The following is a 23500-nucleotide window of genomic DNA, read 5'->3' on the forward strand; positions in this document are numbered from 1 at the left end:
CTAATAAGAAATCTGCCCCCTTCCCATCTGGTCAGGGAGGGGGAGAACTTACCAAAGCAAGGACAAAGATAATCAGGCACCAGGAAAATGATTAGCCAAGAGAGAGACTGCACACATGCCAGGACCATTTATATGGGTCAGACATCCAATTAGGATAAGCCTTGTCACCAGACTCAAGTGTGTAAGGGAGAGTCCCAAATGGTCTGGACTCAAGAGGCTGACCAGGGAAGGGCCAGCCCACCCAGGTGTGCTAGGCTGAGGCAGAAGCAGGAAGCACTGTTGCTGAGGAATTGCTTCTAGCTATCTTGGATGAGCCTGGATCAGACAAGGGTATTAGTCCTGCTGGGGCAGGCAAGGTGGCATTCATGTTCTCCTTGGGCTTTGTCCCTGGATGTCTGTTTATAAGAAAGCTGTCTTTCTCCTGTTTCTCCTTCAGTATGATAGGTATGAATCACCACACTGGATTCCTGGTTAGCACTTTTGTGCCCTATGCATACCTGCCTTCAAGTCAGAGAGATACTATCCTGTTTTCTGCTTAAAGTGTTACTGCTTCCTTTATCACATTTAGATCTATAATGTGTCTACTAACATGGGTATTTGTTTAGCATGTGATGTAAGGGCTAAGATTTATTTTTCTTCCTACATGGTCCAGCACTATTTACTGAACCAACTGTTACTGAAGTTAGTCTGGGCTACCCACCTCTCACACATACACACACACACACACACTTGCAAACACACACACACACACACACACACACACACACACGTGTATACATACACACAAATAAATAACTTAAAGAACACAATGTAATAGCCCCAACATTTATATAACACATGGCATACCTATACAGTAACATTAGCAGGGAATGGGAAGCAGTGTTTTCTCAGATTGTTGGCAGAACTGAATTCTAGGGAGGTCTGAGAGATAAACTGCAGACCTCTACCCAATGTTTAAGATTCTTGCCATCATCACATAAGAATTCAGACATGAGACGCAGTAAGGAATTGAGAGAAGTGAAAGTACATCTCAAGAGGGAGTATGGGCTTCTCTAGAGAGAGTCACACCACCCCAGGTTTGGGACTGTGTCATGTGGACAAACTTTTATGGAGGAAAGGATCATTCCTAAGCTTAGGGATGGAGAAGTGTAGAATTCAGGAATTGGGGAAGGGGGATCCCTTGGTAGTCATCTTGTGCCCAATTGGGGACCATAGTTCAGGAATTATAGAAATTGAGTGTTGGATTTGTTCACCCAAGAGTGGGCCTTTTTAGAGTGGAATGCTGCTTTTTAGAGTGGAGCCTGAAAGAAGAAAAACTGACCCTTGTAATCATCCAAACCAAGGGTCAGCCTGCTGCTGCTGCTGCTGCTGTCACGGCTGCTCTGATGTTTCTGCAGTTGTATCTTCCTCTTACAGGCACTCAATAGTGTTTTTAGTGAACAGCAAATAATAATAATAATAATGCATGAAGAATTAGTATTACATGGTATGATAGTTTGAATGTATGTCCTCATACCCTCAGGTATTTTTTTTTTATTAAGGTTAAACTTCCTGCTTAAGTCTCCAGAAGCCTACTGGAGGGGGCATGTCACTCACACCAGATCTGAATTCCAGCCCAAAAGTATGTAGAGGAGTCATGAGTTCTAGGGGTCCTGCTTGCTGCCAGTTTGTGGATTTGTGCTTGCTGTTTTTTGGTGTTTGCTAGCTGGTTAGTGGTTTTTCTCTCTGTTTGGATCTGTGAAAGGGAGCTGGCTTCTTCCACCATTGATAGAACTTCCTAAGGATCTGTAAACTTGAAACAAATCCCTTTCTTCCCTAAACTGTGTCTTATTGGATGATCATACCTTCAACATAAACTGACTACAACACATGGGCAAAGGACAGGCAACACATGAGTAAAGGGCAATAATTCATTAAACATTTGCACAGGAAGAGATTTAGGTGTACGGCCCGTTAGACTCTGCTGATACAGAACACACTCACTCTGTTCACAAACGCCGCCACACTAAGCCCACCTGTGGTCTTCAACACATCTGTGGCAGTTCTTCAGGGCAAGTTATAAGTCAGGAACTTAATAGAAAAAGCATCTCATAGCAATATCTCAGAAAAGTTATTTCTAAGATCCATAAGGAATATTCCCACAGTTCTTTTCCATAGTTCATTCCCACAAGTCATTCTTACAGTTCATTCCCACCATTTGTTCTTAGAGTCCATTCACACAGTCTTGGTTGGCCATTGTTTCAGTCAGGTTCATCTTGCTGGCAGAAAGCACCCAACCAGGAAAAGCCTGTGGGAAGAAAGGGTTTATTTTGGCTTACAGACTCAAGGGGAAGCTCCATGATAGCAGATGAAATGATGGCATGAGCAGAGGGTGGACATCACTTCCTCACCAGCATCAAATGGATAATAGCAACAGGAGAGTGTGCCAAACACTGACAAGAGGAAGATGCCCATAAGCCCGCCCCCAACAATACACTGCCTCCAGGGCTATCCACTTCCCAAATTGTCACCAGCTGGGGACATAGCATTCAGAACACATAAGTTTATGGGGTACACCTGTATCAAGCCACTACAGGCATATTATCCTGATGGTTTTGGTTGGTCTTGGGTAACGATTTTACTATTGGAACAGTCACATGACATCTTCTGTAATGTAGCTATGTGCTTCATTGCCATTTAGACATCATTCAGTTTGCCTCTTGTTTCCCCTATGCCAACTATCTAGCCTACCTCAAGATCATCAGTAATTAGGAAGGTTCTTACAAATAAAAACAAGCCAGGCATGGTGGTGCACGCCTTTAATCCTAGTACTTGGGAGGTAGAGGTTGGAGGATCACCATGAGTTTGAGGCCACCCTGAGACTACATAGTGAATTCCAGATCAGCCTGGGCTAGAGTAAGACACTACCTCAAAACATCAAAAAATAAAAATAAAAAATAAATAAAAACAAGAGCAGAAAACAGTATGTTCTTCATTTCAGAAGACAGAGCTCTGTGCTTCCTTGGGTGATTGTGTGCACCTCAAGAAGAAAGTAGTACGCTGAGGAAGGCCTAGGACAGAGTCTCTATGATGGTCAAAGTAATAGGGAGATTTCTTTATGGGGACAGATCGAAACAAACAAAAATTGCTTTAGGTAGAAAGAAATTTGAGTAGTCCTTAGTGCTAGAGATTATGCATGAGGTATAGAAAGATCACCTACAATACAGGTTTGACTCCTGTTTCAGTTACTTCTGTTGCTGTAAACAAACACTCAACCAGAAGCAGTTTATGCAAGAAAAAAGGCTGAATTCAGCTCACAGTTCCAGGGTGGAGAGCACACCATGATGGGGAAGGTATGGCCGGCCAAAGAGGGAGCTATAGTCACAGAAGCAGGCAAGAATGGGATGGGGAGGGGCATGGCAAGTGGGACTGGATGATAAGCCTTCAGACCTGCCTCCCAGTGACAGCTTCTTTCAGCAGGGCTCTGCCTGCTAAAGATCCCATAACCTTCCTAAACTGCACCATAGCTGGGGATTAATTGTGCCCCGGCCAGCGGGGAGTTGAACAAGGACTTGATGAGAAGTTAACCTGGGCGAAAAAAGGCAAACAGACACAAGAAGGAGACCATGCTAGCAGTTTGTCAAGGCCTCGAAAATTTATTCTTACGTGTAGGCTTATATAGGGTTGTAGGGGGAAGGGGACGTGGTCAAGGCAAGGAGTTGTAGGGGGAAGGGGACATAGTTAGGGCAAAGATCACAGAGTTACTGGTTAAACTACAATGCCTTTGTTTCTTCATCAGCTACTGGCAGGATGGGGGACTGTTTAGCAAGGTGTACAATCCCATTGTTTCTGGTAGTTGAATATTAGGTGAGGAAGTAGAAACTTAACTTGCTATATGGCAGTCTTTGTTTCTGGTAGTTGAGTATTACGTGAGGAAGCAGAAACTTCACTTGCTATATGGCAGTTTCTGTTAACATGGCCAAGGTTTGGTTCATAGCTCCCAACATAATTGAATAGTTAATCAGCCTTTAAGGGCCATTGTACATTCGAACCATTAGAGCACCAACCTACTGACCCTTTGGAAAGATAAATTTAATTCAAATACTGGTAAAACAAAACTTGTGCTCAGCAAAGGAAGATCATAAAAATAAGTAGATGGTGAATTTTAAAGGAAGAAGTTTGGTGTAGGGAGTCCAAGTGCAAGTACATTATTATACCTTGGATCTTGACTTTCCTCAGTGTCACAGGAGGTCAAAATCCTCCTTGAAAAGGCGCCACTGACCTAACACCACAAGCATTGTTCAATTAGGCAGGAACATCTTATAGGGGTGTTAATTTTCTTTTGTTCAGTCTGTGGTGAGAACAAAGACTTTCTGCATAATGATGCCTCAGAGATAATGATTAAGTTAATTGCTTCTCCAGGTTGTATAGTCCTAGTCCATTTTATTGCTACTCTGGACCGGAGGAGTTAGCCATTTCCTTATTTCTGTGTCCTGCTTTGGTTCCTGCCCCAGTTCTCTGTGACCCTTGAAAGTTGTGGAACTCAGAACACAACAGACTCTGATTCTGGCTAGTTTCTTCAGGACTGTGCATGCTCAGCAAAATGCTATCTGTCAGACATAAGAAAACTGCTCCAGCCACTTCTGAACATGGGTGTGGGCATCCCACCTACTCATGGCATACCCACATTCACAGGCACTAGGAAGATGAACCTGGGTGAAGATAAATCTGAGGCAATCAAATGCTGCAGCTTCCCCAATGTTTTCATCCAGAATAAATTCTTTATATTGAAAGGGAACACATCACAAAAAAGGCTACAAGACTTTGTAATGGAAAAGGAGATAGTATAAATCAGGGAAACTCAAAGGAGATAGAGATTATATTGTCACAGCAGTGTTGGATTGAGAATAGAGGTTCTGGGACACAGTTTCCTTAGGGCAGGGAAGTTTTTTTTTTTTTTTTTTTTCTAGGTAGGGCTTCAGGTTGACCTAAAATTATTCTCAGGGTGGCCTCAAACTCACGGTGATCCTCCTACCTCTGCCTCTCAAATGCTGGTATTAAAGGCATGTGCCACCACACCCAGCTTAGCCTTTCTATTTACATATACTTTTATATATAACTGGATTCCTGGCTAGTCTCTTCCTGAGATGCTCAAGTTGTTCCTCTCTCAGCTTCTTTCAGGATCTAGCCAGTCAGTGCCAGATGGTGGCATTTTGCTCCTCTATGTGACTGTCATGCAGAGTGACCAGGGACCCTTAACTATATATTCATACATACATACATACATACATACATACATACATACATACATGTGTGTGTGTGTGTGTGTGGAGAGAGAGAGAGAGAGCATTTCTGAAGCGGGGAGAGAAGAGGAAGTCTTAGGGGGTTGATATGGGATTGTACTCTAGGGGGCTCCCTTGGCCTATGAGCCCCGACCTTTAGGATCTTACCCATTTAACAAAGAATTGAGGAAATGTTCTCTGAGAAGGATAAATTATGAATTATAAGGTTTATATTTAGGGATAATTGGTATTCAGGGCAAGACTAGAAAGGTTCAAGCCAGAAAGGAATTCTCCTCACCCAGCTGGAAGGGGAAAGGAGAGAATAGAGAGAGAGGGAACTCTCCAGGGCCCAGGAAGCCCATGGAAAGTCACATACAACCACACACATGGGAGGCAAAACATGGAAAAGATTCATAGGAAACATGCACACACGTGTGTAAAGCAGAGAATGGGAGCACAAGCCCTTCATCTTTACAAAGAAGAAAGCTAACAGATCACAGAGTAAAAGGCCCAGAGTTTAGAGAAAAAAATCATGCATGTAACAAAATAAGAAAGTACCCCAAATCAAATGTAAGAAAGTACCATTTAAGCAACATCTGAAATATCTTGAAGAATTTAAACTCATATATAAGATTTGCATAATAGGAGGAAAGAGATTATGACATTACATCTCTTCCCAACTAGAAGAGAGACTAGTTGGGAAAAAGAAAGAACTCAGTGAGAGGATTTGAGAGGGAGAGAAGGGGGAGTGGTGGGAGGAGATTATGATCTTGGTTACTGTCTATATATATGGAAGTTATCAATAAAATGTTTATTAAAAATTTAATTTAAAATCATATTGAAACATGTAAGAAGTTGAATTAGCCAATTTGAAGTTTTTAGTCCTCAGGTTTGAAAATTCTTTATCATGGCCTTTAATAGAAATGACTTAAAATTTTTACTTGATACAGGCTAACAGTCTTAGGTTTAGAAGTACTACTGAAAGTGTGTCAGGCTGAAAAAGCCAAAAGCTTTAATTAATCTTAACAATTTACTATTATCAGTTCCGTATTTAACTATAGGAACCATGAAATTTTGTGTAATTAGGTCTGAGTTTTGTCTGGCAGAATAACTTTTTTTTAATCAAAAAATATATGAGAAGAGAAATATTCAAGGAAAACTTATAAGTAGAGAATTAAGGATATTTAAGAAAACTTTGTAAGTCAAGAATAAAGTATTATATTAAACAACAGCAGTTGATGGATTAAGCATCTAATTAGGAAGTGAATTTTGTCATCAGACTCAGGTTTGTAAGGGAGAGACCTGATTGGTTGGTGGGCTCAAGCTGCTGACTCAGGAGGGGCCAGCCCACAGGTGTGCTAAGCTAAGGAAGAAGCAGGAAGTTGTTGCCGAGAAATTGCTTGCATCTATCTTGGATGAGACTGGGTCAGACACAGTCTCAATTCCTGCCAGGGCAGGCAAGGTGGCATCTGCTTGGGCCTGTGGCTGTGGCTGACTGCCTATAAAAACTATCTTTTTTTTGTTGTTGTTGTTTTTCAGGGTAGTGTCTTGCTCTAGCCCAGGCTGATCTGAAATTCCTTCTATCTGTACCTCCTGAGTGCTGGGATTAAAGGTGTGTGACACCATATCTGGCAAAAATAAAAACTATCTTCTTCTACTTCTACTTTTCTTCTTCTCCTTCTTCTTCTTCAATGGTGCCATGACTTGGACAGAGGTATTACTAAGACTATTTGCTTTCTTTAAAAAAAAAAAATTATTTATTTGAAAGAGAGAGGCAGATTGAGACAGAATGGGCCTCTGGCCACCACAAATGAACACCAGACGTATGTGCCACCTTTTGTATCTGGCTTGCGTGGGTACTGGAGAATTGAACCTGGGTCCTTAGGCTTCACAGGCAAGCAAACACCTTAACTGTTGATCCATCTCTGCAGCCCAGACTGATTGCTTTCTAGAGCTCTCCTTTCATCCCATTTTTCCTCCTTCCATCTCTGCCACTGCACTGTTACGACCTCCATTCTGTGGTGAGTCTACTAGTTCTGCTGGGACGCTGCGTACTGTTCACTATTCCTATTCCTGCTCTTCGGTGATAAGTCGGACAACTTCCCTTGGAGAATTGTTTCAACCCAGTCAAGAACAGAAAGCCAGAGATCAAAGAGGGGTTAAGCTCATTCTTTTATTTTTTTCTTAACTTTTTACTGACAACCTCCATACATACAGACAATATACTAGGATCATAATCCCCTAAACTCATTCACAAATGTTAGTGAGGGAATGGTGACACACATTTTTGATCTTGGTACTCTGGAGGATGAGTTAGGAGGACTATGAGCTGGAGATCAGCCTGAACTACACAGCAGTGTGCTGTCACAAGCCAAAACAAAACAAAAAGTTTTGAAGTAATATTTTTTCTTCTATTTCCCTTCAACAACAAGTATGCATTACTCAGATATATTCACTTATGTCAACCTCAATCATCAGAGTCCTCTCTTCAAAGTACTCTTAAGGTTTTGCAGATACCTGACTGATACTATGGTATGGTGGTTTTGCTGCAGAAAATCTGGATTCAAGTCAGCGAGAAATCCAAGCTTCACTTAGAGATGGAGAATTCATTTATTTACACAGTGGGCTGAAGTGAACTCCACGCTCTTAAATGTCTTTCACTCCCAAATCTAATGTCTGCCCCTTTTATAGGCTGTTTGGCAGGTAATCCAGTATCACCTTGGGTCTTTCACATTATGGTGGGTGTAAGATTCTGGAGTGACCAAGACCACAGAGATCACTGCGAGGCAAAGATGAAAGCTTTTTTTTCAGGAAAAGCACAAGCTGCCAGGACTGACTCTCAAGAGCAGAGTATAACCAACTTTAAATTCCATAGATAGTGGGCTTTATAGGGCTCTTCAGTTGGGGGAAGGTGAGGAAGGGAAAATTTAAAAAAAAAAAAAAATGTTTCTTTAGGGGAGATCTAAGATAGCCAGGGTGTGACACCAGAACAATGACCAGATAACTTACAGGAAATCATGAGTGGGGGAGGGGGGCACTGCTAGGCAAGGAAGGGGCAATGGCTGGGCAGTTTCTTGAGGAATGTGGATAAACTACTTCCTTATGTCTCTGTTGACACATGGTGACTCCATTTTGGGAGCCTGTCCCAACCTAATAGTGGGCTACCAGTTTCTAGGTTTCTAGAGCAATGTGTTTTAGGGGCATAGCCATGGAATTGTTTAGTGATGAACAGGTTTCAAAACAATAAGCTATTAGCTTAAAGGGGAAGTTCTTGGGGTAACTGCTGTAATTGAAATTTATCTGTAGTTTATGACCCCTTTTCCTGGTGACTCCAGCCTGTCTGTGTTTTCCAGAGCCCTGTCTTGTTATCTGTAATTAACCCTATAGTTCCCAGGAGCAGGAAAACTCTTCACTCTCCCTGGCTGTTGAACCTCTGTTTCCCTGACTGGTCAGCACTTCAGGGAGAGGGTCTTAGAGAAGCTATTTTGATTAAGGCTTTCCCTCCCTCTACAGTTTGAATGTGAAATATTCCCCCCCCCCCCCATAGCCTTATGTGTTTGTGATTAAGCCTCATGCTCAATTTCCAGCTGGCAGAACCTTTGGGAGATGGAGTCTTGCTGAAAGAGGTGTGTTATTGGAGGCAGGCTTTGGGGTTTATTAGTCTGGCCCAGTGGGTGGTCACAGCTACATCACTCTTGCTGCTACCTTCCAGCTGATATGACAAGATGTGATGTCCAGCCTCTACTCTGCCATGTTTCCCATGTCATGAAGAAACTTCACCTTGAAATTATAAGTTGAAATAAACTCCTTTCTTCCATCAGCTGCTTTTGGTCAGACATTCTGTCATATCAACAACAAAGTAACTACAACAGATGGATTACATGTGAGAGTTGGGAAGGGCTTAGAGGTCTTCTGTACCCACTACTTCATTATACAAAAAGGAAACTAAGGCCCAGAGAGGTGAAAAAGTAGTTTAACTAGTCTTTCCTTGACCTCTTCCAAAAAGGAGTTCACTACTTAACAAAACACTTTCTCTGAAAATAGACTGAATATGTGTTTAGCAAATAAAATTTGCTTTAATAATTATAACTAACCATTTAGTTCAATTATAGCTTGTTTTCTTTGCTTTACTCTGACCTCTGTGTACAAGAAGATGATGAAGGGATTGAAAAGTACAGCTCAGCATCCTCAACACTAAATTAAGTAGTGCACAGTGATAAAGAAAGAGGGAACTCGAGAGACAGTGATAGTGCTTCTATGGAAGCAGCTGGGGTGTAGAGGAACTGGGAACCTGACATGTGTCTATTCACAAAACCCATGCTCTACCTGCCAAATGCCAATGACGGCATCTGGTTAGGCCTCAAAACTCTTAAGAAGTCTCTGTATGTATAACATGTGTCTTCAATTGATAAGAATAGCCCTTGGGCAAGACAATAAAATCCTAGAATTAGCCTGGCATGGTGGCGCACACCTTTAATCCCAGTTCTTGAAAGGCAGAGGTAGGAGGATCGCCATGAGTTTAAGACCACCCTGAGACTACATAGTGAATTCCAGGTTATACTGGGCTAGAGTGAGATCCTACCTTGGAAAACAAAAAACAAAAAACAAAAAACAAAAAACAAAAAACAAAAAAACAAAAAAACAAAATCCTAGAACCATGGAGCTGTAACAAAGCAATGAGAGCAGCTAGCCTACTGCCCTTATAATCTATAAGGAATCTGAGCCCCAAACACATAAGTGACTATTTCTAGGTTTGACATGACAGTAATAGAGCCCAAGTCTCTAACACTCATTTTTGTGTTCTTTGTACTACACAACAATGACTGATATTCACTGTTGCAGATATTTTCTGGATGCTGGGACAAAACACCCAACTAGAAGCAGCTTAAGTGAGGAAAGGATTTGTTTCTGGTTTACAGTTCCTAGAGGAAGCTGCACCATGGAAGAGGAAGCTAGCTCACCACATTGCACAACACAGCAGGCAGAGTGCAACAAACACCAGCAAGCAAGAGATGGCTTTCAACACATAGTAGGCTGGACTCCTCAACCCAGGGTGTGGCCCCAGCAACATACCTCCTACAGCAAGGCTCTACCTCCCAAAGACACCACCAGCTAGAAACTAAGTAGAAAGCTTAATCAAAAATATCTGAGGACAGGCTGTAGAGATGGCTTAGCACTTAAGGTGCTTCCTTGTGAAGTCAAAGGACCCAGGTTCGATTCCCCAGTACCCACATAAGCCAGATGCACATGCACAAGGTGGTCCATATTCTGGAGTTCATTTGCAGTGGCTAGAGGCCCTGGTGCATCCATTTTCACTCTGTCTCTCAAATAAACAATTTTTTTTTTTTTTGAGGTAGGGTCTCACTCTCACTCAGGGCTGACCTGGAATTCACTATGTAGTCTCAGGGTGGCCTCGAACTCTCATGGCGATCCTCCTACCTCTGTCTCCCAAGGGCTGGGATTAAAGGCGTGTGCCACCATGCCCAGCTTAAATAAACATTTTTTTTTAAGTTTAAAATACTTTTAAAAATACCTGAGACTTCCGGTTAAGATGGCGGCATAGGTACCACGCCAAAGCAGCCTAGGGGGGAAAAAGACCAAAAAAACTCAGCAAAATACACACTTTTACTAAAAAGTGAGGTGTATAGGAAATTGAGGCGGCAGCGGAGAAGTAGAAGAGTTATAGAGCATCCAGAGCCTGCACAGGCGGGAAAAGCGGCCCTGGCAGCTCGGCCGCGGCGCAGCAGAAAGCTGCCAGACTCTCAGCTCAAGCCGCAGGAAAAGCCAGGTGCGGGCGCTTCCCCTCACACCACGCTCTCCGCAACTCGGGAAACGTGAGGGGAGAGCGGCAGAGAGCAGCGGAGGAGCAGACCGCGAGGTAGAAGCACACGTGGAGCAGCGAGACAACCAGAGCAGCCGCGGCTCCCTCCCCTCCCCCACCGCCTGAACCCAGCTCCAGCGAACACAGCAGTGGCCCGGGACCCTGCCACGCCAACTTGGGCTGACAGCGGGACCCAAGCAGGAGCAGAGTTCGGCAGCAACTTCAGCGGCTCCAGCACCGGTACCAGCGGCCCCAGCAGCAGCGGACCCAGGAGCGGCAGCGGCGGCAGATCCCGCAGCAGCGGCTTCGGGGGGAGCAGCGGCGGTGGACACGGCAGCGGCAGCTTCAGCAGCGGTGGTGGCTCCGGTGGTGGCAGCTACGGCAGCAGCAGAGGCAGCAGCAGCGACTCGGTTTGCCCTGTAGGAAAAGCAAGTGCCCAGCTCCAGAAATCAGAACAGCAGCCCGACAACCCAGGCAGCAACTTGACTGAGACCAAAATCACCCAAGGTAACTGGGATTGCACCAGGGAAGGGTCTCACTTGGTCACAAGCTGACTTGGATCCCTCAACAGACCAGAAATCTAAACCTCTTTGTTGATAGAGGATCTGGTCATTATAATAACTACTCTTGCATACATACTCGGGGCTGTTTTTGATTGAATGTGTACAGTGTTTAGTTAAATTTTAGAATCTACCTGTATTTTAATCCACTCAGCCTGCTTGAATACTCCTAAAGCAGGGAAACTCAACCCCTAAGAACATCTTTGTAGATACTCTGAGAGTCTTAAGAGCCACACCTAATACCTTAAGGTCCTACCCTGAAAATATATTACATCAAATCAATTGATACAGCTAAGAATACACAGCTAGCTAGAAAATCCAAGCATTAACTTAATCCAAGATGCAAAAATATATACATTATAACACAAGAAACACTAAAAAGCAAGACGATATAAATCCACCTAAAAGTATTAATGCATCAGAAATGTCCTCCAGTGAGAAAGAGTTAGAGGAAATGCCTGAGAAAGAGTTCAAAAGAATAATTATAAATATGTTCAAAGAGGTCAAAGAACACATGAAAACAATCAAAGAAGAAATCAAAGAGGAAATCACAGAGGAAATCAAAGGAATCAAAGAAGAGGCAGGACACCAATTTAATGAAATAAAGAAGGCAATACAAGACATAAATAGGGAAAGAGAAATAATAAAGAAAAACCAGTCAGAATTACTAGCAATGAAGAACACAGTTAATGAAATAAAAAACTCTGTAGAAAATCTCCCCAGTAGGATGGATGAGGGAGAGGACAGAATATCTAAGCTAGAAGACCAGGTGGCAGACCTAATGCAGTCCAACAAAGAGAAAGACAAACTTATAGAAAAGTATGAGTGGGAATTTCAAGATATTCGGGACACTATGAAAAGATCCAATATAAGAATTCAGGGCATAGTAGAAGGAGAAGAACTCCACTCCAGAGGCATAGTAGGCATCTTCAACAAAATCATAGAGGAAAATTTCCCCCAAATTGGGAAAGAGGTGCCAATACAGATACAGGAAGCCTTTAGAACCCCAGCCAGACAAAACCTGGAAAGAACCTCTCCTCGCCATATTATAATCAAACTTCCAAACACACAAACCAAAGAAAAAATATTGAAAGCAGTTAGAGAGAAAACTCAAGTTACCTACAAAAGCAAGCCCATCAGGATTACAGCAGATTATTCAACACAAACTTTTAAAGCCAGAAGGGCTTGGAGTGATATATTCCAAGTTCTGAAAGATAACAACTGTCAACCAAGGTTACTTTATCCTGCAAAGTTATCCATTCAAATAGATGGAGAAATAAAGACATTCCATGACAAAAGCAGGTTAAAGGAGTATTTGAAGACAAAACCAGCTCTACAGAAAATACTTGATAGAATCCTCCATGCTGAACAAAAGGAAAAGCACACATATAAGGAACCTAGAAAAAACAAGCTATACTCAAATACCAGTTAACAGAAGAGAGCACAGGTAGAACCAGTAACACACACACACACACACACACACAAATGGCAAACATAAATACACACCTTTCAATAATATCTCTTAATATCAACGGTCTCAATGCCCCAACGAAAAGACATAGATTTGCATACTGGGTTAAAAAGCAGGATCCTACAATTTGTTGTCTCCAAGAAACTCACCTTTCTACAAAGGATAGACATTACCTTAGGGTGAAAGGTTGGAAGACGGTGTTTCAAGCAAATGGGCCTAGAAAACAAGCAGGGGTTGCTATCCTAATATCAGACAGGGTAGACTTTAGTCCGACGTTAGTCAAGAAAGATAAGGAAGGTCACTTTATATTGATTAAGGGCACACTCCAACAGGAGGACATTACAATCCTAAACATATATGCACCTAACATGGGGGCTCCCAAATTCGTCAAACAAACACTACTAGAACTAAGGTCACAGATAACACCAAACACAGTGGTGGTGGGTGACTTTAACACCCACTCTCATCAATTGACAGGTCATCCAGGGAAAGAATAAACAGAGAGGCATCTGGACTAAATGAGGTCATAGAAGGAATGGACCTAACAGATATATACAGGACATTTCATCCAAAGGCTGCAGAATATACATTCTTTTCAGCAGCACATGGAACATTCTCTAAAATAGACCATATATTAGGACACAAAGCAAATCTTAACAAATTCAGGAAAATTGAAATAATTCCTTGCATTCTATCTGACCACAATGGAATTAAACTACAAATCAGTAGCAAGAAAGGCTATAGAGCATACACAAAATCATGGAAACTAAACAATACACTACTAAATGATGAGTGGGTCAATGAAGAAATCAAAAAGGAAATCAAACAATTTATAGAGTCAAATGATAATGAGAACACAACATACCAAAATCTCTGGAACACAATGAAGGCAGTTCTAAGAGGTAAATTTATAGCCTTAAGTGCCTATATTAAGAAATTAGAAAGGTCGCAAGTAAACGACCTAATGCTTCGCCTTAAAGCCTTGGAAAAAGAAGTACAAGGCAAACCAAAAATTAGTAGACGGGAAGAAATAATAAAGATTAGGGCAGAAATTAATGAAATAGAAACAAAAAGAACAATCCAAAGAATTAATGAAACAAAGAGTTGGTTCTTTGAAAGGATAAACAAGATTGATAAACCCTTAGCAAATCTGACCAAAAGAAAGAGAGAAGAGACACAAATTAATAAAATCAGAGATGAACAAGGTAACATCACAACAGATTCCAGAGAAATTCAAAAAATCATAGGGACATACTATAAAAACATATACTCCACAAAGTATGAAAATCTGAAAGAAATGGATGATTTCCTTGATCTATATGACCTACCTAAATTAAATCAAAATGATATTAATCACTTAAATAGACCTATAACAAACATGGAGATCCGAACAGTTATCAATAATCTCCCAACTAAAAAAAGCCCAGGCCCGGATGGATTCACTGCTGAATTTTACCAGACCTTTAAGGAAGAGCTAACACCATTGCTTCTTAAGCTTTTCCAGGAAATAGAAAAAGAAGGAATTCTACCAAACTCCTTCTATGAGGCCAGCATCACCCTGATACCAAAACCAGGCAAAGATAGAACAAAATAAGAAAATTACAGACCAATCTCCCTCATGAACATAGATGCAAAAATTCTCAACAAAATATTGGCAAACAGAATAAAAGAGTATATCAAAAAGATCATTCACCCTGACCAAGTAGGCTTTATCCCAGAGATGCAGGGATGGTTCAACATACGCAAATCTATAAATGTAATACATTACATAAACGAGTTGAAGGACAAAAATCACATGATCATCTCATTAGATGCAGAGAAAGCATTTGACAAAAATCCAACATTCCTTCATGATAAAAGTCCTACAGAGACTGGGAATAGAAGGAACATATCTCAATATAATAAAGGCTATTTATGACAAGCCTAGAGCCAACATATTACTAAATGGGGAAAAACTGGAAGCTTTTCCACTAAAATCAGGAACAAGACAAGGGTGTCCACTGTCCCTACTTTTATTTAATATAGTACTGGAAGTCTTAGCCATAACAATAAGGCAAGAGACACACATAAAGGGATACAAATTGGAAAGGAGGAGATCAAGTTATCAGTAATTGCAGATGACATGATTCTATACATAAAGGACCCTAAAGACTCTACTAGCAAGCTGTTAGAGCTGATCAAAACCTACAGCAATGTAGCAGGATACAAAATAAATACACAGAAATCAGTAGCCTTCATATATGCTAACAACAAACACACAGAGGATGAAATCAGAGAATCACTCCCATTCACAATTGCATCAAGAAAAATAAAATACCTTGGAATAAACCTAACCAAGGAAGTAAAGAATCTATACAATGAGAACTTTAAAACACTCAAGCGAGAAATTGCAGAAGACACTAGAAAGTGGAGAAACATCCCTTGTTCCTGGATTGGAAGAATCAATATCGTGAAAATGGCAATCTTACCTAAAGCAATCTACACATTTAATGCAATCCCTATCAAAATTCCAAAGGCTTTCTTCATGGAAATAGAAAAACAATCCAAAAATTCATTTGGAATCACAAAAAACCTCGAATATCTAAAATAATACTGAGCAACAAAAAAGAGGCTGGTGGTATTCACCATACCTGATTTTAACCTATACTACAGAGCCATAGTAACAAAAACAGCATGGTACTGGCACAAAAACAGACATGTAGATCAGTGGAACAGAATAGAGGACCCAGATGTAAGCCCAAGTAGCTATAGCCACCTGATATTCGATAAAAATGCCAAAAATACTCATTGGAGAAGAGACAGCCTCTTCAGCAAATGGTGTTTTGAAAACTGGATAAATATCTGCAGAAGGATGAAAATAGATTCTTCTCTCTCGCCATGCACAAGAATTAAGTCCAAATGGATTAAAGACCTTAACATCAGACCAGAAACTTTGAAACTGCTAGAGGAAAAAGTAGGGGAAACCCTTCAACATATTGGTCTTGGCAAAGACTTTCTGAATACAACCCCAATTGCTCAGGCAATAAAACCACGGATTAATCACTGGGACCTCATGAAATTACAAAGATTTTGCACCGCAAAGGACACAGTGAAAAAAGCAAAGAGGCTACCTACAGAATGGGAAAAAATCTTCGCCAGCTATATATCTGATAGAGGATTAATAACTAGGATATACAAAGAACTCAAAAAGTTAAATAATAAGGAATCAAACAAGCCAATCAAAAAATGGGCTATGGAGCTAAATAGAGAGTTCTCAAAGGAAGAAATACGAATGGCATATAAGCATCTAAAAAATGTTCTACGTCACTAGTCATCAGGGAAATGCAGATTAAAACTACATTGAGATTCCATCTCACTCCTGTCAGATTGGCCACCATCATGAAAACAAATGATCATAAATGTTGGCGGGGATGTGGAAAAGAAGGAACCCTTCTGCACTGCTGGTGGGAATGCAATCTGGTCCAGCCATTGTGGAAAACAGTGTGGAGGTTCCTAAAGCAGCTAGAGATTGATCTACCATATGACCCAGCTATAGCGCTCCTAGGCATATATCCAAAGGACTCATCTCATTACCTTAGAAGTACATGCTCAACCATGTTTATTGCTGCTCAATTTATAATAGCTGGGAAATGGAACCAGCCTAGATGTCCCTCAACAGATGAGTAGATAATGAAGATGTGGTATATTTATACAATGGAGTTCTACTCAGCGGTAAAGAAAAATGAAGTTATGAAATTTGCAGAAAAATGGATGGACCTGGAAAGTATTATACTAAGTGAGGTAACGCAGGCCCAGAAAGCCAAGTGCCACATGTTCTCTCTCATATGTGGATCCTAGCTACAGATGACTGGGCTTCTGCGTGAGAATGAAAATACTTAGTAGCAGAGGCCAGTAAGTTGAAAAGGAGACATAAAGGGTGGAGAAGGAAGGGAGGAGGATACTTAATAGGTTGATATTGTATATATGTAATTACAATGATTGTAATGGGGAGGTAATATGATGGAGAATGGAATTTCAAACGGGAAAGTGTGGGGGTGGGGAAGGAGGGAATTACCATGGGATATATTTTATAATCATGGAAAATGTTAATAAAAATTAAATTTAAAAAAAATGTAAAAAAAAAAAAAAACCTGAGACTGTGGGGGACATTTACGTTCAAACCAGCACAATCACCTTTTGCTTTACATACATACGAATGTAGCAAGGTAGCTGCTACTTGTATCAGTTACTTTTCTGACAAAGGCAACTTAAAGGAAAGAAGGGTTTATTTTACCCCATAGTTTGAGGGGTTACCACCCATCTGGCATGGTGCTAGAGCATGAGACAGTTGGTCGCATTGTGTCCACAGTCAGGAAACAGAAAAATGAGTTCTGGTGCTCAAGTGACTTCCTCCTTTTTCTATTTTATTCAGCTTGAGGTATAGTTGAAGATTACCTTGGGCTCCTGGTCCTCTTGCCTCCATCTCCCAAGTGTTGAGATTACAGGCCTATACCATCAGATCTTATTGCTACTGTTCTTACTTGATTTTATTATTGTAGTCTGTGAAACTGGGGATTTGAACCTAGGGCTCATACATGGTAGGCAAGCATTTTGCCACTGAGATATGACCCTAGCATTCACTATTCCTAATTTTTTATTAATTAATTTGTGTATGTGTGTAAGAGGGTAGACAAGGGCCTCTTGCCATTGCAAATGAACACTAGACACATGTGTCACTTTACATTCAGTTTTGTGTGGGTACTGGGGAATTGATCCCAAGTCAACAGTCTTCACAAGCAAGCGCCTTTAACTGCTGAGCCATTTCCACAGCCCCTATTCTTTTTTAAAAACTTTTTAAAGAAATGTTTATTATTTATTTGAGAGAGAGAGAGAATGGATGTGATAGGGCCCCTAACCACTGCACACAAAGTCCTGATGCATGCACCATCTTGTGCATATGGCTTTTGTGGGTCCTGTGGAATGGAATCTGGGTCCTTTGGCTTTGTAGACAAGCACCTTAACCACTAAGCCATCTCCCCCAGACCCTATTCTTTTCTTTTTCTTTTCTTTTTTTTTTTTTTTGGTTTATCAAGGTAGGTTCTCAGTTTAGCTAAGACTGACCTGGAATTCACTATGTACTCTCAAGATGGCCTCCAACTCACAGTAATCCTCCTACCTCTGCCTCCCTAGTGCTGGGATTAAAGGTGTGCGCCACCATGCCCAGCCCCAGTCCCTATTCTTATTTTATAAATAAGAAAAATGAAGCTTAGATGGTTTTCCAAATCCACACAACCAGTCAGTGGTAGATCCCAGTCTTGATAAGCCACCAGCATTCAAACTCTTTGTTGTACCCATCTAAATTCTTCCTCTATAGGGAGTACAAATTGGGCTGGAGTTTGGTTGAGTTCCCCAAACTGCCTACCCCATGCAGGACTGTTGTACACCCAGCAGGCCTGGTGAGATTCAGCTTGCATCTGGGTTAAGGATAAGAGGGCTCCTGCCATGACTGAGAAGTGGCCATGTCTTTAGGCCCCCGAGTTCCCTCTTTCTTGGCACTGTCATGGCACTTCCTTTCCGTCTTTGTGGATCTATGTTCCTATGCTTCCTTTATTTCCCACCATCTTGATTCTGAATCAGATTCACAAAGTTACCTTGACATCTAACGACTTGTGTTGACCTACATAAGCTTCAGGAGGTAGGGATTTCTGTCTGCCTTGCTTTTCCTCTATCTCTAGGCCATAGGAAAGTGCCTGGTCCATGGAGTTACTTAATATTTCTGTAAATGGAGCACATAGGCTGTGGGATAGGTGGAATCCTCTATGAGAAGAACACAATGAAAAAACTCCACAAAGCAAGGGGCCAGGAAAAAAGAGGGTAGAGGGCATAGGGTGGCTGTAAGGGAAATCAGAGGAACATGGGACAGAGTTACCATGGGAAAGGAGGTGGTACTGACAGGTAGGAAGCAAGCTCCAGAAGGGAGTGAGGGGCCCAAAGCCGTGAGGCCCTGGGATATCAGAGGGCTTGAAGGTGGGAATGGCAAATGAACCCAGAGTCTGACACTGTTCTCTTCTTTAATGGGCCTGTGTTACAGACCCCCTGGAGGGGGTGAACATCACCAGCCCAGTGCGTCTGATCCACGGCACAGTGGGGAAGTCGGCCCTGCTTTCTGTGCAATATAGCAGCACCAGCAGCGACAAGCCTGTGGTGAAGTGGCAGCTGAAGCGGGACAAACCAGTGACTGTGGTGCAGTCTATTGGCACAGAAATCATTGGCACCCTGAGGACTGACTATCGAGATCGTATCCGGCTCTTCGAAAATGGCTCCCTGCTTCTCAGTGACCTGCAGCTGGCAGACGAGGGCACCTATGAAGTGGAGATCTCCATCACTGATGACACCTTCACAGGAGAGAAGACCATCAACCTCACTGTGGATGGTAAAGCACCCTGACAGGGAAGGAGTCAGGATAGGAGACTGGGAATGTGGCTCTATAGGAAACCTAACACAAAAGGCACTGGGGACCTAAGGGTGAGCTGAGTAAACATTAGAAGGTGGCGCTTAGACACAGCTAACATGCTATTCAAAGTGTTTTGCATATGTAAAACATTCGATACTTATTAGCTAGAGATAGCTAATGTCATTCTCTCGATGTTGTACATGAGCAAAGTGAGTAACTTGATCAAGCTCACATAACCGATAGAGCCAGCCAAGAGTTCAACCCAGAGTGTTAGACCTAGTTTTCTTCTAAAATATCTTCCAGGTTGAGTCAGTTTAAGATATTAAAGTCCAGTGGTCTTGAAATGGTATTTGGAAAGAAGAGAATGAGAACAAGCACTATTGCTATGTTGTTCAGCCTAGCAGATACTTAATTAAAAGAATGAATAAATGAATGAGTAAATGGCAGAACACATTCTGACAAGACTGGACTGAGGATTCTCTGAAGGGACTTCTCGGCCCACAGACTGAGTTGTGGTATCTTGAGAAGCAGGGAGGGAAGAAGGGAAAGGAAAAAGTTTTGTCACCCATGACTCACAGGTTTTCCTGTCCCCCGGTATCAGTGCCCATTTCCAGGCCACAGGTGTTAGTGGCTTCAACCACTGTTCTGGAGCTCAGTGAGGCCTTCACTCTCAACTGCTCCCATGAGAATGGCACCAAGCCCAGCTACACCTGGCTGAAGGATGGCAAACCCCTCCTGAATGACTCGCGAATGCTGCTTTCCCCTGACCAAAAGGTGCTCACCATCACCCGTGTGCACATGGACGATGATGACCTATACAGCTGCTTGGTGGAGAACCCCATCAGCCAGGTCCGCAGCCTGCCCATCAAGATCACCGTGTACAGTGAGTTCCTCCCCTGCCCAAAACACAGGTGCCAACTGGGACTAAGGGGATCCCAGAGTGACCCTGGAGGGAGGAGAGGACAGAGATGAGCAGATTATTCACAGACGACAGCTGCAGCTGGAAAGTGGGTACTGTACAAGCTCTGCCATGGGCTGACCGTGCTGCCTGGGGCTTCTTTTCTTTTCCTTCCACTGCCAGATGCCCATCTCAGCACACCTGCTGCACCACTTTGAAGTCTCTCCCACCTCTCTCTCCTTCCTTAGGAAGAAGCTCCCTCTATATAATCTTGTCTACAGGAGGCATCTTCCTTCTTGTGACCTTGGTGACAGTCTGTGCCTGCTGGAAACCCTCAAAAAAGTCTAGGTAACAAGTAACATTCACATCTAGAGCCCCTCAATTCTTCAGGTTATTCCAACCCCAAGTTATTATTTATTTTTTTTAATTTAATTTTATTTATTTATTTTTTTATTAACATTTTCCATGATTATTTATTTTTATGTGCTGAGCCCAGGGCCTTATGCCTGGTAAATAGGCACTCTGCCACCAAAGCACACCCTTAGCCTCCAAACTCCGTTCTTTTCTTTTCTTTCTTTCTTTCTTTTTTTTTTTTTTGTTTTTGTTTTTTTTTTTTTTTTTTTTTGAGGTAGGGTCTCACTCTAGCCCAGGCTGACCTGGAATTCACTATGTAGTCTCAGGTTGGCCTCGAACTCATGGAGATCCTCCTATCTCTGCCTCCCTAGTGCTGGGATTAAAGGCGTGTGCCACCACGCCCGGCTCCATTCTTTTCTTGTCTCTCTAAATTCCTCACCTCCCATGGCTCTTTGCCTGTTCCAGATGTGTCTTTCCATTTTGCATGGAGCTGCAGCTTGTGCTCTCTACCTCTGACCACCAGCACGGTTAATGTCAGTTTCTTCTGAGCATCTTCTGTGGTCCAGACTGTATATAAGTAGGGTTAATGCACTGCCTTTTAAGTATTCATGCCTGCAGCTTACAGATGAAGACAGTGAGACTCAGATTCAATTAGTGGCTTGCCCACTGTTGCAATGCTAGTGATGGCATCAGCACGAACCTAGACATGACTCATTCCAATGGTCATGGACTACCACCCCCCTTCACACCCAGCCCATCTCACAAGGCCTCTTTGATGGTCATCAGAACCCTTCCTAGGCCCCCTCCCCAGATCTTCAGCTCACATTTGCTAGCTCTGTTCTTGGTGGGGGTTGGACTGGTTCACAGGAAGAAGAGGAAACTGGAGAAGCAGAACTCACTAGAATACATGGATCAGAGTGATGACCGCCTGAAATCAGAAGGTGAGCTCCCAGCCACCTGCTTGTCAGCCCTCTGGCATTCAGCTCAGAGGTGCTGGGAAAAGGCAGAAGTGGGTGAAAGGAAGATAGCTATGCAGGCCCTTCCTACACCAGCTACTGGAAGCTGCAGACCAGGAAGAAGTGCAGCCATGTGGTGGAGGTTGTGGTGGGCTTTGATAAGCTAACAGGTGCAAAGGGTCTGTACCTGTGCCAGCCACCCCATTCTTTCCCCCCTGCAGCAGACACCCTGCCACGAGGTGGAGAACAGGAGCGGAAGAACCCGATGGCACTCTATTTACTGAAGGACAAGGTGAGCAGTGACCCTCCAATACTTTCTCTGAAGCTAAACCATACTATCATCCTTTATAGTACTTGAAATAGCTGTAAAATCTCAGTGATCCTTACTTTAGAAATTAGAAAACAAAACTGAAGGAGAAAGAATGGCTCACCAAGCACTAAATAAGTAAATAAGGGGCTGGAGACATGGCTTAGTGGTTAAGCGCTTGCTTGTGAAGCCTAAGGATCTAGGTTCAAGGCTCAATTTCCCAGGGCCCACGTTAACCAGATGCACAAGGGGACGCACAAGTCTGCAGTTCGTTTGCAGTGGCTGGAGGCCCTAGGGCGCCCATTCTCTCTATCTCTATTTGTCTCTTTCTCTCTGTGTGTCTGTTTCTCCCAAATAAATAAATAAAAATAAACAATTTAAAAAAACAAGTAAATAAGTAGCAAAGACCCAGGGTTCAGTACTTGGTCTTTGGACCTCAGACTCACAGAGTGAGATTGGATAAATGACTTGCCTATAGTCATGATGCTAGTGACAGACAGCCTTCGCTTGCAAATCTAGACACGACTCATTCCAAAACTCATGTGAAGGCTAGAGAGATGGCTTAGTGATTCAGGCACTTGCCAGCAAAGCTAAAGGACTCAGATGCACCAAGAGGCACATGCTTCTGGAGTTCATTTGCAGTGGCTACAGGCCCTGGCCCATTCCCTCCTTCCTTGCCTCCCTTCTCCCCACCCCCCACCCCGTCTCTCTCTCTTTCTCCCTCTCCCTCTCCCTCTCTGGCTCGCTCTTAAATAAACTAATTAATTAAAAAAAAACACATACTACCTCCCACGGCCATGACATATCCTGTCACAAAAGCTTCTTTTATGGTCATCAGAACCCTTCCCAGAGCTTCTGTTCCCATTTAATAGCCCTGTATGCCATGATGTCTCAGGCTGCCAAAGATCTACAGGAAGAAGCGAACACTGGATGCATATCAGCATTTGCTGAGCACCTGTCATGTGCCAGGCCAATGCTAAGTGTGGTGTATTCCCCGAAAAATCCGACCTGTGTGTACCACCTACCAGGAGTGTGAAGGGTACCGAGGGACCCCCATCCCTGTAGTCCCAGGGCCATCTAGAAAGAGATGCGCTTCCAGATTGGGTCAGCGGTCTGTCCGCTGACCCCTGCGGTGCCTGTCCTTGCAGGACTCCCAGGAGCCGGAGGAGAACCCCGCTCCCGAGCCCCGGAACACGACAGAGCCTGGTCCACCCGGCTACTCGGTGTCGCCGCCGGTGCCGGGTCGCTCGCCCGGGCTGCCCATGCGCTCCGCCCGCCGCTACCCACGCTCGCCCGCCACCGGGCGGACGCACACGTCGCCGCCGCGGGCCCCGAGCTCGCCGGGCCGCTCGCGCAGCGCCTCGCGCACACTGCGGACTGCGGGCGTGCACATCATCCGCGAGCAGGACGAGGCCGGGCCGGTGGAGATCAGCGCCTGA

General features: G+C 43.1%; 1 protein-coding gene and 1 long non-coding RNA gene across 3 annotated transcripts in view; one reads left to right on the top strand and one right to left on the bottom strand.

The window, feature by feature from the left end:
- Window positions 1-23500, top strand: part of Hepacam (hepatic and glial cell adhesion molecule) — a 29579-nt gene extending 6079 nt beyond the window's left edge. The window contains exons 2-7 of the mRNA XM_004670612.2: window positions 19184-19525; window positions 20148-20429; window positions 20693-20792; window positions 21666-21739; window positions 21976-22046; window positions 23210-23500. Coding sequence (XP_004670669.2) covers window positions 19184-19525; window positions 20148-20429; window positions 20693-20792; window positions 21666-21739; window positions 21976-22046; window positions 23210-23500 — 1160 coding nt within the window. The remainder of the gene's footprint in view (window positions 1-19183; window positions 19526-20147; window positions 20430-20692; window positions 20793-21665; window positions 21740-21975; window positions 22047-23209) is intronic.
- LOC123459524 lies at window positions 812-23308 on the bottom strand. 2 transcript variants are annotated; one of them, XR_006636314.1, is made up of 2 exons: window positions 23087-23308; window positions 812-2287 (listed from the first exon to the last, which is right to left on the bottom strand). It is a non-coding gene; the product is annotated as an uncharacterized LOC123459524 (long non-coding RNA). The 2 variants fall into 2 exon arrangements; XR_006636315.1 differs by lacking the exon at window positions 23087-23308 and adding an exon at window positions 10795-10847.

Source organism: Jaculus jaculus, chromosome 3, assembly GCF_020740685.1.
Source record: "Jaculus jaculus isolate mJacJac1 chromosome 3, mJacJac1.mat.Y.cur, whole genome shotgun sequence".
Classification (NCBI taxonomy): Eukaryota; Metazoa; Chordata; class Mammalia; order Rodentia; family Dipodidae; genus Jaculus; species Jaculus jaculus.